A 15415-nucleotide genomic window follows, 5' to 3' on the forward strand; every position below is an offset into this window, starting at 1 on the left:
CCGCACCTGGCCCTGTGCTGGCCACGGAGGACAAAGGTGCAGCAATGGGGTCCCTGCAGTCGAGGAGAGCCAGCGTGCTAAGAGAGGCTGGCCCACCCACAGATGCCCACCACACGGGGCAGACGGGGAGGAAACAGCCCACACACTCCAGGGCTCAGAGGGAGGAGGAAGGCCCCCTGGAGAAAGAAGGATGTGAACCAGGCCTCAGTGCACAGAGTGGTAGAGGGGCAGACAGGGTATTCTGGGCAGAGGACAGGAACAAAGGAAGATGACAAAAGGCAGTGTCCAGCAGAGCAGGGCTTAGCTAAGTGATGGGGGGGCAGGGTAAAGTGCGTCCCTCCTGTGGGTGATGGGCACCAGGGGAGCCGTGGCGGGGGAGACCAGCATGGCTGGAGCCCGGCTCTGGATGGTCAGGCCAGCCCTGCCCTCAACAGGCTGCAGCCCCCAGCATCCTAACAATGACGCCTAGAAAGTACACAGACGAGGCACTGTTTCTTGACTATTAGTTGGGTCTTGGCCCGTGTCATACCCACTGGCTGCCACATGGGGTGGGGAGAGGGGAGCAGAGGGGGAGCAAGGTCCAGACTCGGGGTGTTTACACTTCTTGCAGAGGGTCAAGGGAGAGGCCATGGGAGTCTCTGCCCCATGCTGGACGTTTCCTCGCAGGATGGCGGCTGTGCCCTGACTAGGCCGGGCCGCAGAGTGTGAGGGTCTCAGGTCCTCCGGAGCCAGAGCTGTCAGGATGGCCGCTTCTCAGGGGTCATCAGTCGCTCGACCTCCCGCATGAACCGCAGACACAACTCTTCATGCCAGGGCAGAGCCACGCACTGCACGGCCACTGGCAGCCCCATGCTCTTCCTCACGGCCTGCAGGGGACACCGGCATCAGGACGGGGGCCCGGGAAGCCCCCCAGCTGGAGAGGAGAGGCAGCAAAGCAGAGCCAGGCAGCCTCTCGGGCCTAGGTTTAAGAGAGGCCGGCGAGGACGGCAAGCGCTGATCCTGGGTCCCCTGCCACAGCTAGAGTCAGGGCAGGGGTGTGAGTTCAGAGGAGGGGGACAGCCCAGGCCTCACCTTCCGCAGCACCTTGTCCCAGATATCCCCAAAGTAGCCCGAGTACTGTTCCATCTGGGCATCATCCTCGGCGGTCACAGTGGTGACAGGCACCACCCCCGCGGGGAAGTCCAGGCAGTTGTAGAGCAAAGTGTAGCTGACGGCCCCTGGAACACACCGCAAGTGGCTGGCACAGGCCCCAAGACCTGCAGTGCCAACCACTCTCTCTGGGCCTTAGTCGACCCCTCTGTGAAATAGCACCCTGAATCCAAGGCCAGGGAAATCTCCCTCCCAGGACGAGATTGTGACAAAGCCCAGGAATCCAGATTTCAGGGCTGGGCTGGACATCCCACTGATGGTTGCCCCATGCCTTTGCCCACATAGTTTCCCCTACCTGGAAAGTTGTTCATATTTTTTCCACTTGTCCAAATCCCATCTGGACTTCAAACACCACCTCCCCAAACTACAGACTCGGTAACTCAAGATCCCCGGCGTGAATAGTGCTGATGACAGGGAGTTCATTCCCTCCCAGGGCTTCCCACATGAGTTGTCTCTCCAGCTAGGACCCGGGTCGGGGTCCTCCCCCAGGGGTGGAGACCTCCCGTAGGCCTCTGCTTCTATTTCCTGGAGGCCCAGCAGGGCAAAGGGTTGAATTCACAGAAGGGACAGGTGGTGCCAGGGGCATGCGTGGGTCAGCAGGCCTCACCTGTGGCCTTGCCTGGGGCATTCAAGTCCAGAGCAGGGCCCAGCATGGGGGTCAGCAGCACATCCAGGTCTAGCGCTCTCCACTGAGCAATCACGGTGTTACGGTACATCTGGGGAGGACACCCTCACTCCAGCGAGGCACTGAGACCCGGCCCACCCCAGCTCTAGTACAGGGACTGTGGCTGGGGTGGCTCTGGCCCTAGCACCTGCCCCTGGATCTGAACCGAGGCACAATGGGTCAGAGGTCTCCGGGTGGGCAGGCAGCGCTGCTTCTCCCACACGAACCGTAGCCACCACTCTTCCTGCCGGGGCAGAGCCACTGCACAGCCCAGGCCGTCCCAGCCCCCAAGGAGGGCATCTGGGCCAATGAGGGTGAAAGAGCAGGGCCCATGGGGCAGTGCACGGAGCAGGGGGGATGACAAGCCATTCCAGGGAGCCAGTGGGGGCAGTGGCAGATCCCCTGTCCAACACCACCCTCCCCTGCCACCCTACTCCAATCTAGGGGCTCTGGCCTCACCTCGATCTCATGCTGCAGTTCCCAGAGCTTTCCGGCAGACCTGGGCAGAAAGAGTGAGGTCACCAGCTGTGACAGTCACAGGCATGGAGACCAGCAATGTCAGACCCCTACTCCTAACCCTCCAGATCTCACTCCTCCATGGACCCTCCTCAACCTATGGGAGCTCTGAGAAGGCAGAGGTTCAAACCCCCACTCTCCGGATGAGAAAATCAGGCCCCAGGAGGACTTAGGCTGGATCATTTAGTGACTCCGAAGCACAGCCAGGACTACACCAGGCCTGGTTCCTCCCTACCCTCAGGACACAGGAGAGACCAGAGCTGTCAAAGGTCCTGGATGATTCCACAGGATGTCAGGGCCTGGGACTGGGCAGTTCAGGCCCTGCTTTTCCAGCCCAAGCCACTGATGGGCAGGTAGGACCCAGCACGGCACAGTTGGGCTCAGATCTCTAAGAGCAGCATCTCTCCTGGGTTCTCCAGCGCCCAGCGCCCAGCGCCCCTCCCCCAGCCCAGGCCAGCCCCTCCCTGGTCCCCCCCCAAGCCAGGTCGACCTTCTCCTCTCCCCCTCAGGCCCTTGTTCTCTAGCCAGACCTGGACCCAGCTAAGACAACAAGGTCCCACCTGACGGCCACAGAGGTTGCCCCCCTGCCTGGACCATTTCCAGCCTCAGAGGCTACTTCCCTTGAGTCTTTTCCCGTCAGAAACCACCTGGACCCAGCCCAGGTCGGGGAAAGGCAGGGGCAGGCATCTGGGCACAGGACGTAACCTCACCGAGGCTTCATGCTGCTGAGGAAGGCCGCCAGCCTTGGGATCTGCAGAGGACAGACGCACAGTCAGTGACTCAGCTTTGGACCAGAGGTGGCAACAATCTTCTTCAGGCCAAGCCACCGGGGCCTCCTCCCCACCGTGCCGCCCCCCAGGGCCCAGGTCTGCACCCCTTTTGGCATGCACAGGGCACGGGGAAGGAGAGCAGTCTAGACAGAGCTGGAGAGAAGAGGCTGTGCCTGCCCAAAGCAGGAGGGGCTCAGGGGGTGGGGCATGGGTGTCATGGGACAGGGGGCCCCCAGAGGCACCCTCCCAACCCACCCCTGTTCCCTCCACTCGTGCCCTCACCAGAGGCTTCAGCAGGAAAGCCAGCAGTCCTTTAAGCCAGCTGGGCAGCCTCAGAATTGAGATCAGGTCCCCCAAGCAGGGGTCCACGAGATCACCTTTGCTGGGAGACAAAAGGCCCAGTCCAGGCACCCCATCCTGGCACCCCTCCCGGCTCGCTTACTCCCACCCACTGCAGACCATGTTCTCCACTCAGTGACTCTGTCCGCCCCCCTCCTCTCCAGACTCCAGCAACTCCTGGTCTCTGATCTGTCATCTGTCTCCTTTCAAACACGTGGTTTACTCCTACTGATCCTTCGAGACACCTGGGCTCCACCCCACACCCACAGAGTTTTGCAAGGCAGGACTCAGTGTCTCCCTTTCCAGCAAATCCAGCTCAGAGCAATAAGAACTGAGGGCAACATCTCCCTGACCAGCCTCACTGATGGCATCTCCACAACAGCACTGAGGCCAGCCCGGAGGCTCAGTAGGGCGGGGCAGGGTGGGTCCCCCGTGAAGCATGTCTCTGAGGCTGTCTCTGGCTCAAGATCTCAGGGCAGGCCGGGCGCGGTGGCTCACGCCTGTAATCCTAGCGCTCTGGGAGGCTGAGGTGGGAGGATTGCTCAAGCTCAGGAATTCAAGACCAGCCTGAGCAAAAGGGAGACCCTGTCTCTACTAAAAATGGTAAAACTTAGCCGAGTATCGTGGCGCATGCCTGTAGTCCCAGCTACTCAGGAGGCTGAGGCAGGAGGATTGCTTGAGCCCAGGAGTTTGAGGTTGCCGTGAGCTAGGCTGACACCATGGCACCTAGCCTGGGCAACAGAGTGAGACTCTGTCTCAAGAAAAGAAAGATCTCAGGGGAAAGGTCTCAGGCAGCTGATCCTGGGGCTTCATTTCCAGGGCCAGAGTGAGAGGTAATCCCTTTCAGTGAAGCCTGGATCATACTCGGCTGCTGGGGAGGGAGAGGAATATGACAAGTGGGGCCCTTGACCAAGGAAGGCTGCAGGACCAACCTCCCCACAGGGGAGGCACAGGAAGTGTGTTTATGCTCTGAGGGGCACCAGTCCAGCCAGCCCAGGGACATCACCAGGAGGCACCTTAACAGTCCCGTCCTGTGCCCCTGCCAACCTTCAAGGACGGAAAAGAAGCAAGAGGAATGAGCTTCTCTAAATATGATCTCTGCAAAGTCCCTGAAAGTGAGTCTGGTCCATCCCATCCACTTTACAGAACAGAAAACTGAGGTTCTGCTCAAAACGAAAGACTTGGCTCAAGTCAGACTGACAAAGCCTGGAGTCGCAGCATGCTGCCCTCCTGCCTTGACCCTGCCCTTGCCTCTAATCGCTTCTCAGACAGGCGGGCAGACACCCCCTGCCTGCCTCCTACCTCACAACACGCTCAGCTCAGGGTTAGGCCATGGATACTCAAACCCGCCCCCTAGGGCAGGCACCTTCCCAAAGTCTCCCCGGCAAAGGATCTCCAGTCTCAACCTGCACAGCTGGAGGGACAGCAGGGTCCCTGCTCAGAATGCTCAGACCTTCTTTGTGTTCAGCTGAGGCCTGTCCTGGGGGTCAGAGCACCCAGTTGCTCTCCCTGGGCCTGCCCACTTCTCTGATCCCACCACAATCCCCGGAGCCCAGCATCACTCACAAGTTCTGAAGGAAGCTGTGGCCGCCATCACTGAACAGCCCACCTGTCGACAGGGTCTCCAGAGCGTAGGGTATGTTGCTTGGCAAGAAGGGAACCAGCTGCAGGGATGGAGGGGTGTAAGGCCTCCAGACCTAACAACTCTTGGCTGCCATGACCCCACGCTCCTGGGCGGCTCTGAGGATGCACCAGACAAAGCCTCATAGTAGCTCTCACCAGAGCCACAAAGGCAGTCTTACTGACCCACGAAAACTCCCTGCAAATGCAAGCATGACAGAAACCTGGAGCCACACACAAAGGTGTCTCAGACGACCAGTCTAAAACCCACTGGCCCACTATGGCAGGGCCGTGGGAACTCTGGACAGCTGTGCTCCCCTGCCCATGGACGCAGTGCCCCAAATGCAGTGCTCACATGTTACCCAGCACGAGCTTTAGTTCTCAATCACTCATCCCAATCATCCTGATCATCCCCCCCACATACTGGTCCTACAGGACCACAGTTCCTATCTCCAACCACAAAGCCATAGGGGTGCCAGGGTGCCAGGATGCCAGGAAGGGAGTGGCCATGGGTACCAGGAGGACTGCCCTGGAGAAGAAGAGATGCCAGGATGCCCAGGTTCCTGCAGCCGTACCGTGTGGCCAGCAGCCTCAAGGCTCTGCTTGGTCTCCAGCAGGGCCCGCCTCATGGCTGGGGTGGGCATGGTGTAGTTGTCAGTCTCATAGTACCCCACACGCAGGGGCCGAGAGCTTGTGTAGACCTGCGGGCAAAACACAGGGTCAGGTCAGGAGAGAATGGCCCTAGGCAGGGCTTCTGCACCCAGAGAAGCTCCTCAGCCCCAGACTCAGCTGCAAAGCTGCAGCCTGGATCCCTCTGGCAACGTTTCCCCTGAAAACTGATCATCAGGGAGGCCAGCCCCTCCGCGTCTGACCCTTTCATAAAACACCTTCACAAAGCAAGGACGACGATTCCCACTGCTCATGTGAAGAAACTGAGACTTGAGGTCTAAATAGGGAGACTGAGGCTCAGAATGGGGCTGGCACTTGCCCAAAGCCACTCAATGTGGAGTGACAAAGTTAGGTCTGAAAAACCCAGGCATGCTGTCTCCTGAGGCTCTCACTACCTGTCCTGCCTCCCAGGACAAACTGTTCCAGACCTCTGGACAGGGACCTCATCTTCTCCTCTCCTCCCTCTCAGGAAGGGGCTCGTGGCCGCCTGGCTGAACCCCTGGGTACAGTCAGAACACCCCCATCTGCTGAGGAGAGGGAGCTCACCCCTCCCCAGCCAGATCCACCAGCCTGCCCCCTCCCAGGAAACACCAAGGCTACTCCCCTGTCCATAGATCCATAGCCCCTCCAAGGCCACCTGGGCTGGGGCGAGGACAAGAGGTCTGCGCAGGAAAGAGAAATTCTGGGATGCTAAGAAATGGAGCTTGCTGTTTACTGTTCCTCTGTCTGCATCCATCTAACTTCACCACTCCTGAACGCTTTGTACATACGTACAAAAAACCTTACTGTTCATTCTTGAAAGACCCATCAACTCTCCCACAGGAAACATCACATGGCAGTTTATACCCCATGACTCCTTGGACCTCTCACCTCTAAATCCTCAGCTTGCTGTGTCCACCAATCCATCAGTATTAATATTATATCAGGATCCTTACCCAGTCCTAACCAAGCCCCTTGCCAAAAGCCCTGCCTTAAACCAGGCTTCAAGATCTTAGAGGCCCCAGCCCTCTGAGTTGCTCCGGAGACTCTGGGGCTGCCGTCCCTCATGGGAGAGCCACAGGCTCAGTTCTCTCTCACCCATGGGCTGTTTTGGTGATACTGGGGGAGCCAGCCCTCCACACTGCCCACTCATCCCAGCTCACTCAGCCTCTGGATGCTGCGGATACAGACGGGAATTAATTCTGTAAGAAAGGGTGCTATCTATGGAGGGCCACGCACAGCAGAGGTACAGCAGTTCTCCCGCTGGGAAGTGATTCCTGACTCCCATTTCTAGGGCCCACAGCAGAGGCGGGGCGGGTTTGAAGGCCTGAGGTTTCCAAATGCAGGCGAGGGCTCCATCTGGCGGCCGCCTGTGGAGTAGCGGCTGACCTTGGCCTCCGAGGCCGGGGTGGGAGGTTTTCAGGAGACAGGGCCTCCAGACCTGCCCACCTTGCAGGAGTCCACCCCACGCCCACCCCCACCCCGGCTCACCTCCTCCCTGAAGGGCAGCGGGGGCACGGTGGGGTCCAAGCGGAACATGTCCTCACACAGCAGGGCTCGCAGGCACAGGGCCAGGCTCTCCACGTCCCGGGCCATGGGGCCAACGGAGAGCTGCACTGTGGGGCAGGAGGGGAAGGGCGTGAGCAAGATGAGGAGGTGGGAACTCAGACCCAGAGCGGCCTGGGGGCCGGACACTGCCCACCACAGAAGCAGGGGGAGAGGTGAACCAGACCAACCCCACCCTCCTCCAGGGCACTGAGGGGACCACAGACCTCACCTGCCGTCTGTCCATAGACACAGCCCTTCAGGCCACTCTTGCTAGATAAGAAACACAAGATGTTGGAAACAGGAAACGGTCACCCTCTGCCCATCCCCACACTCACACAGCAGCTCCGAACTCTCCCCACCTTGGAAACCAAGGAACCACGCACAGCCAGCAGTGCTGTAACACTCCCTCCCAGCAAAATCCTGGGGAGCAAACCCCTGCCTGGAACCCAGAGAGACTGGAAGCTAGGCCAAGGTCACACAGCAGGAGGCCCAGAAGCTCCCTCCATGCGTCATACCTGAGGCGGTTTGATGTGGGCTTGAGACCACAGATGCCACAGAAGGAGGAGGGGAAGCGGATGCTGCCTCCGATGTCAGTGCCTAAGCCCAGGGGGGAGCCTCCAGACCCAATGAGGGCCCCCTCGCCCCCTGAGGAGCCACCTGGGCTCTTGGAGGATTTCCATGGGTTTGTGGTCTGGCCGAAGAGGGGGTTACTGCAGTCATAGCTGGAGGAAGCAGGGACGGGTCAGCCATGTCATGCTGGCATCTGTGCTACCACCACTCCCCACTCCTGAGACCCAACCTGAACATGGACTGGGGGACGTTGGTGTGCACGAAAGGCACGGCACCCTGCAGCTTCAGCACGCGCACCACCACGCTGTCGCACTCCGACGGCATCCCCTCGTTCAGGGTTAAGCCCAGTGTCGAGTCCTGGCCCTGGAAGGAGGGATGAGCACCAAGAAGGACATGGCTGATGAATCAGGGCAGGCAGCCCAGGGTCCACTCCTGCCATTGTCAAATAGGCCAAGGCAAGGCACACCCAGGATCCCCCTCTCAAGGCCTCTGGACCTGATACCTCCTCTGGGGGCCCAAAGTGACCCAGGACACACACCTGGCTTGACACTGAGGCAGGGCGTACCTTGTAGGTGAAGCACTCCTTGAGGCTCACAGGGACCCCATAGAGTAGGCCTTGCCTGGGGGCTTCGGACAGCCAAGTCTCACAGTCAGCCAGGTAGGAGGTCACACAGTTGGTCCCTTTGTTCACTTCCCAGGCCTGGGGGAGGGGAAAATAGATTCAAGGTAGAGTCAAGCTGGCCTTTAAAAAAAATTGTGGTAAAAATATACATTGTATACAATTGGCCTTTTAAAGTATACCCAGGGAAAGAGTAACCGGCAATGTGGTCCAGAGGACAACCTAGGGCCCAGTGCCCACCTCATGGGGACATCTGGTCCCAGCCTCAGCCTGGCTCTTTCTAGCCTTCGACCCCAAGACAGAGAGGGTCTTCTAGGGCCAGGGCAAACCAGGGCACTCAAGGGACCAAGATACTGGCTTCAGATGACCCCCAGCAGGGGACGAGCAAGGAGGAAGATGACCACTGACCACTCCCCCACCTCCTCCAAGCCACACCTGTGCCCACTGAGGCAGACAGGAACTAGATAGGGACAGACCTGTCTCAGGTCACACTGGGAGCAGCCACAGAGCAGGGCTAGACCCAGATCCTGGCCTTCCAGAGCCTGGCACTCCCTCCTCTGCCCCACACCTGGCCCGGAAACGCTGGAATCTGTCAGTCAAGTCACAGAGAGCAATGGACTGATTGTGGTAAAGGGGGCAGGAGCTTGACTAAAAGGAGTGTCACAATAATAGTGGATATCTGCCCAGAGCACTCAAACCACACCCCACTGGGTGATACAGAGGGGAAGTCCAGGCTAGAATGAGTAGCAAATACTCCTACACCTGTGAGACACCCAAGGAAAACCAGGCAGGTTATGTTGCCACACTCAGGCTTATGCAAAATCTGTCCCCAGGCTACCCAAGGCAGGAAGGGAGGCCACTCTGTAAATAAAATGTTCTCTGTGATTGACTAAGAAGAGCAAGGACCTTTCGAGGACTTCATGGGAAGAAGCAACACTGCCTCGCTCGCTCAGCTGCGGTCCCTCACACGTTGTCACGCAACCCTCACCCAGACTCTTTCACCTGCCTGGGGGTCACACTCACTATCAAATGCTTTTTCGAGAAATCATATGAGCCAACTCATAAAGCAGAATTTGTCCTCCCTCCCTTCCTTCCGTCTCTTGAGCATTTACTATGTGGAAGACAACGTGTTCAGCACTAAGGGTCAGAGACAGATAAGACAAGCTCTGTCTAAAAAGAGCTCACAGTAGAGATGGGAAAAGAGAAAGGGAAAGTGGGCCCCATATGGCGATGAGAACTGTGCTTGCTGTTAGACTGTTAGACAGCCACAGTGAGCACCAAAAAGGCAACACTAACCCAGACTGGGAGGGGAAGAGGTCAGGGATGCCTCCTGCTCTGGGCCCTGAAGGCACAGCCAGGGGAATCCGTGGCACCGAGAGGGGCAGAGAAGAGGGAAAGAGACTTCCAGGCAAAGGAGCCCCACTCAAGCCAGTGCAGAGCAGAGCTGAGCTGCTGGTGCCCCCAGCTCCAGGAGGCCTTGGCCAGAGGAGATGCTGGGGACAGAGGAGGAGCACAAGAGCAAGGCTTGAAGAGCTGGGGACCCGAGAGAGCATCTGGCCAGGAAGCTGGTGCTTGGGCATGGAGGGAGATGGCAGCGGAGGGCCAGGGTGGCTAAAGGGGGATAACACAAGGGGAGGGACAGGAGAGACATATCAGAAGGGAACAGACCACACAGTGACCACTGGAGTAGAGGCAGGAGGGAGAGGGAAGTCTGGGCTGAATTCCAAGTTTCCAGCTAAGACAACGTGCTCAGTGACACAAACACACACACAGAGTGCTCTGGCTCCTTCCCTCCCTGGCAGCCCCTGGCACTGTGGCCTCCCCATGGCCCTCAGTGGGACAAAGTCCAGGCCAAGTTTTCCCACTGCCTGTGCAGGGGGTGGTGGGGGGAGGGAGGGAGCAGGGAGGATCCCTGGCTGGCCTGTGCTGGCCTTACCTTTCCCACATAGGTGAAGAGGGCAGCCTCAGGGGACACTTCCCCACCGTGTAACTTCTGCACCAGTTGAGGCAGGGACAGGGCCAGCAGCGCCTCTGAGTCCAGGTCTGGGTTCTGTGGGAGACATACTCCGATCACTCCCTCACCCCCCAACCCCGAAGGCCTCAAGTGCCTGCAGCAGACATGTCTGGCCCACGCCCCTCATCCCCACGCATACCCAAGCAGATGCTGATCCATGCAGACATGCCCACCCGCAGCTCTGACACCAGAAACAGCCCGGGCTGGGCAGGCCCTTGCCATCCCTGGAGAGTGCAGATATGTCTCCTCCAGAAGCCTGCTGGGGAGTGCCCATCCAGAGGCCATGCCCCGGCTGACCATTAAACCATTACAACAACCCCTAGCAACAGCTGCCTTCTGCGTGCCAGGCACCGTGCTGATGCCGCTCCGCATTTTGATTAAATTCTCCTACCATCCTACCATTCTCACTGCACAGATAAAGAAACTGAGGCTCAAAGACAGGAAGTGCCCCGCCCAGGACCATAAAGGTAAACTACAGCACTACAGTGCTCTGTGTACTGTGTGCTGTACTCAGGGGAGGGTTCCACATTCAGGCATTAAGGAAAGAAAACAGATGTCTTGTAGCTCCTCCCTCTCCCTCCCACATGCATCCAATTAGTCACCAAGCCCTCTAAGGAGCTCTGGAAAATATTAATAAATGGTCACCTCTCCATTCCCTCTACCAAGGCCCTCATTGGGGCTCATCCTTTTCTCCTGGGTCACACAGGGGCCACCTAACTGCTGCCCTGCCCAAGCCCGCCCCTCCAACTCACATTTCCCAATAGGGCCAGACAGTGCAAAGTCCAGCGTGGCCTTGCCTCTCCCCTTGAAATCCCTATCACGCTGCACAAGCTCCAGAGCATGTGCCAGGAGGTGCTTCCAGGCCACAGTCTGGTCAGACTCCTTCTGCACCCCTTCCCAAGGCTCCACTGCCCCCTCGCACCCACCACAGTCCCAGAGCAGAGCAACCTGTCCACATACCCCACAGCCTCTCTACCTGAGACCCTCAATATTCGGAGCACCTCTCTGAATTTGCTAAACTGATACAACACTTGGGATTTTTTTTTTAATATAGGGAGCTACAAAGAAGACAAAAATGGACCCATGATTTCTCCCCAAACACACCAGATAATCCCTGTTGACATATTTTTTTCAAGGTTTGCAAAATGAAAAGCGAGCATGCCCTCCGCCCCTGGTTCCTCCTGCACAGTCCCTCCTCTAAAAAGGAAACCAGAGTTTAGCGGTTTCTGATGCACTCTTGCAGGAAAAGAAACTATATGAAAAACCCACAATGTATACAGCCATTTACATATATTCTTTTTGCACAAAGGAATCATATTATACACACAGTACTGCATCTTGCCTTTCCCATCTCACAATTAAAATAAAAATTTGGGGTTTTTTTCTGATTATATAAATATGGGTTCATTGTAAAAAAAAAAATACCTACAGTATGGAAAAGAAAGTCAAAATCAGCAGAGAGCCCACCACGCTGGATAATTACCACCAACAGTCTGGGCACCATCTCCTCCAACCCCACCATGAGGTGCCCACAAAATCCCTGTGCACTAAAATCCCTGTCAGCTAAAAGCCATCAGCGTGCTCCCCTCCATTCTCTGCACAAATTTTAATTCTTTCCTGTGTTCTTCCCTGTTGACAGTTGATGACATGGCTGTTAATAGCTATTTTTAAGACTTCAACTAGTATCAAGCAGCTGAGACATTTTCGCTTTTCACAAGATACCAAAGTACGTCTGTACCTCCAGGAAGCCAATATGGGGAGGTGAGGGAGACTGCGATTGTCTGGAGAATGCAGGGAAGTACACAGATAATATCTAACCATGTGGCCACATGTTAATTTTTCAAGAGAGGGATACTACACCCATCACCTGAGTATTGCCCCTCCTCCATCTGTTTCCGTGTCTCCCGAACCACCTACTGTCCCAGTTCCAGGTCTCCTAGATTGTCCTCTTTTCTTTCCTTCACAGTTTTTATCACTTTAGTTCTATTTCAGATATTTGATCATGCATACCACAATAACTATGCTCCCCTTTCAATTCATCTACTGAATCATTTTGTTTTAAAAGAATGTGCCAGGTAGGTTTGAAGAAGGCCAGGAGACAGAACTACAGGTCAGATCCAGCAGAAAGTTGAAAGAAGGAAGTGGTATTTTGTAAGACCAGTGGGTCTGTGATGAGCAGGTTGTCAGAGATGCGGAAAAAGCCATTCAGGGTAAAACAACATGTGCAAAGGCACAGAGGCATGAGTGGGTGTTCTGTGGTGTCTCTCCCAGCCATAATATTCTATCAGTGGTGGTCCCTTCTCCTCAGTCTAGAAACCAGTCAGAGGTTGGGGTGGGGAAAGAATGGGCGAAGGGTTATTACAGGTAAGCCTCACATGGCCAACAGAGAGTTGCCAGAAACACACCTTTCTCCAGAGTTGCTGGAGAGTCTAGAGAGAGTAAACTAGTTTGCGAAGATTCAGAAGGTGCTCAGGTCCCTGCCTGTCCAGCCTGTGTCCTCCTTGGAACACACCTAGGTATCTGGGCTCCCAACTGGGATTGTCCAGAATCTTTCAGACCAGAGCTTTACAACACACTGCTGCATTCTCACAGGGCCCTCGGGGTCCTGCTCGCCTCAGGCACCCTTGGCTACTCAGGGCTGGGCTGAGAGAGCCCCGGAAGAAAGGCTGCTAAGCCTGTCTCAGATCCCACCTCCCCGCCATCCAGGGACTCCGGGGCCAAGCACAAGGGTGGCTTAGGGGTTGGGAGTGGGGAGAGGAGCTGGTCCCAAGGCTGGGCGGAGTTCAGCTAAAACTGCCACCTCCTACCTGCCCCCAAGGCCCACAAAGCTATTTTCATCAAGACCCCAGCCCTTTGCTAATTGCTCAAAACCACAGAGGCTCCAGAGATAGTTCTCTCACTCTCTTCCAGTCTTTGGGAACCCAAAAAGTAATTTCCTGCTTCTCCTAAAAGGACTAAGTTTTGGTGATGGAGGCCAGGCTTTTCTGCCCCAGGGAGGGTGTGTAAACAGCTTTTTGTACTTCAGAGCCAAAACTTCTATCCTGGAAGATTTGGTTCTTAAAAATAATGAAGGGCAGTTACTCCAGAAGGAAACCATGTAGATGCTGTTGCTTGGAGTTGAAGTGCAGGAAGACAGACTGATCCTTCAACCATCCCACGCCCCTGCCAGCCAGGTGGGTTCTTTGTGACTGGGAGAGGAGTTCTGCAGGCAGCAAGATGTCTGCACCTGCTCCCCACACAGCTCTGGGAGCTGGCAGAATTCAGCTGGCTGCACAGAAGGACTTGGGGCCTCAGGAGCAGCCAAGGGCATCCAGGCTGAGCTGGCGATAAATACGAGGACCCCTGAGAGGGGCACCTGCAGAGCCCAGCCAGAGAAGGGGGCTAGGCAGTGAAGTCTGTGCTCACACAGGGAGGCAGCCAGTTTGCGTTGAACACCCTCCCTACCTGGGAGGAGGAAATTCTAAAAATTGACTGATGGTGGACTTTTCAGCCAGCTTGATAAGTGGAGGCTGGAACCAGATATATTTTAATTTCAATAAATAATTAAATAGGACACTTCCTGGGCCCAGGGATGGCACAGAGTAAATTCATACGATTACAGCCAGCCAAAAATCTCAACACATTCAAGGCCACACCCTGGGTATGGCATCCAAAGCCCAGTCTTCCTTCCTAATATCTCTCCCCTGCTCCTTCCTCTCCACAAGAGGAAGCCTGGGGAGTCCTGCTGGGCATCTAGGTTTTTGTTTTGCCCCAACTCAAAAATCACTTGCTGAGCATCTGCTAAATGCAATTTGCTGTGACTTCCTCTCTGCTTCCCACCTAGGCATGCCCTCCTGAATCCTGCTGCCCCCATCACCTGCAAAGCCTTCCCACCTGTCAGCTCCCACAAACACTCAGCAAGTCTACCCTTCCTAGGCACGTAAGAACATCTCCCAGAGTTCAGCTTTTGGGCTTCTAACTGGGGCCAGGGTTTCCTGCACCAGGAAGGAAAGCCGGGAACTACAAGCTGTCTCTCCCCACCACAGCCCGGCCCTGCACTCCCCCCGCCCCCCAACACACACACTGAGATAATCCAGGGGCAGCTGAGAGAGAAGCGAAGCCTGTTGACAGATCACCCCTGGGCTTACAAGCGACAGCCTGGGCGCAGGAGGTGGGGAGACTTCCCCGTTAGCCTGGCTTTGCCAATAACTCCCTGTGCACTTGGCAAGTCTCCTTTCTGGCTCCCTCAGGATCCTCACGCACAAATCAAGAAGCTTGAACTCCGAAGTTCTCTGGATTCCCTGAACCATCACTCCGTGATTCCAAGTCCTAAACCCTAGCACCCGATTGGTTGTCTCGCTAGCGTTTCAGCGTTCTTTAGCACGGAGCAAAGCCCCTCTTTGACCCAGTGCAGCAATGGCCTTCCGCGACCTTTCGTTTCCCTTCCTCCCCGCCCCACCTGACTCACAAAGGGTGCAGCATGCATTACGGCATTAAGGCGAGGAGAGGATCTGGAAAGTAACACACCTGCGCTGCCCGCCCACGCGTGCCCACCGCCCGGCCCGCCCCGGCCGTCACCTGGAGCCTGAAGCGCCGCGCCGCCTCGTTCATGCTCTCCAGGCCGGCTCGCTGCCTCTGCCGCGTCCGGGCCGCCGCGCCCTGCGCGCTCCAGCGCCCGGACCAGCGCAGGGCCACGGCCGCCACCACGAAGCAGCAGGCCAGGGCAGCCCCGGAGGCTCCAGACAGCGTGTCCCACAGTTCGTCCAGCACCATGATCTCCCGCCGCCAATTGCTGCCGACAGCGACTGATTGAGAATCAGCCCTCGCGGCCGGACCGCTCCGCCGCAAAACCCGGCCTGGATTGGCCCGGGATCACGCGCTCGCCTGCGCGGAAGGAGCCAGGCCCGCGGGGGTGGCGCGCGGTTGCCGGGCAGCGAACCCAAGGCCAGCGGCGCACTGCAAAGTCAAGCCCGACGGCC

At 57.0% G+C, this 15415-nt stretch overlaps 1 protein-coding gene across 1 annotated transcript; it reads right to left on the reverse strand.

Annotated features, from left to right (window-relative positions):
• Positions 1–486: 486 nt before the first annotated feature.
• Positions 487–15313, reverse strand: FAAH (fatty acid amide hydrolase). The gene is made up of 15 exons (XM_045545507.1): positions 15015–15313; positions 10380–10493; positions 8390–8524; positions 8054–8187; positions 7770–7976; positions 7484–7524; positions 7198–7322; positions 5634–5759; positions 5005–5102; positions 3382–3481; positions 3040–3080; positions 2273–2312; positions 1757–1865; positions 1072–1217; positions 487–866 (listed from the first exon to the last, which is right to left on the reverse strand). Exons 1-15 carry the CDS (start codon positions 15207–15209, stop codon positions 738–740), a joined length of 1740 nt encoding a protein of 579 aa, XP_045401463.1. The 5' UTR covers positions 15210–15313; the 3' UTR covers positions 487–737.
• Positions 15314–15415: the final 102 nt, after the last annotated feature.

Source organism: Lemur catta, chromosome 3 (genome assembly GCF_020740605.2).
Source record: "Lemur catta isolate mLemCat1 chromosome 3, mLemCat1.pri, whole genome shotgun sequence".
Classification (NCBI taxonomy): domain Eukaryota; kingdom Metazoa; phylum Chordata; class Mammalia; order Primates; family Lemuridae; genus Lemur; species Lemur catta.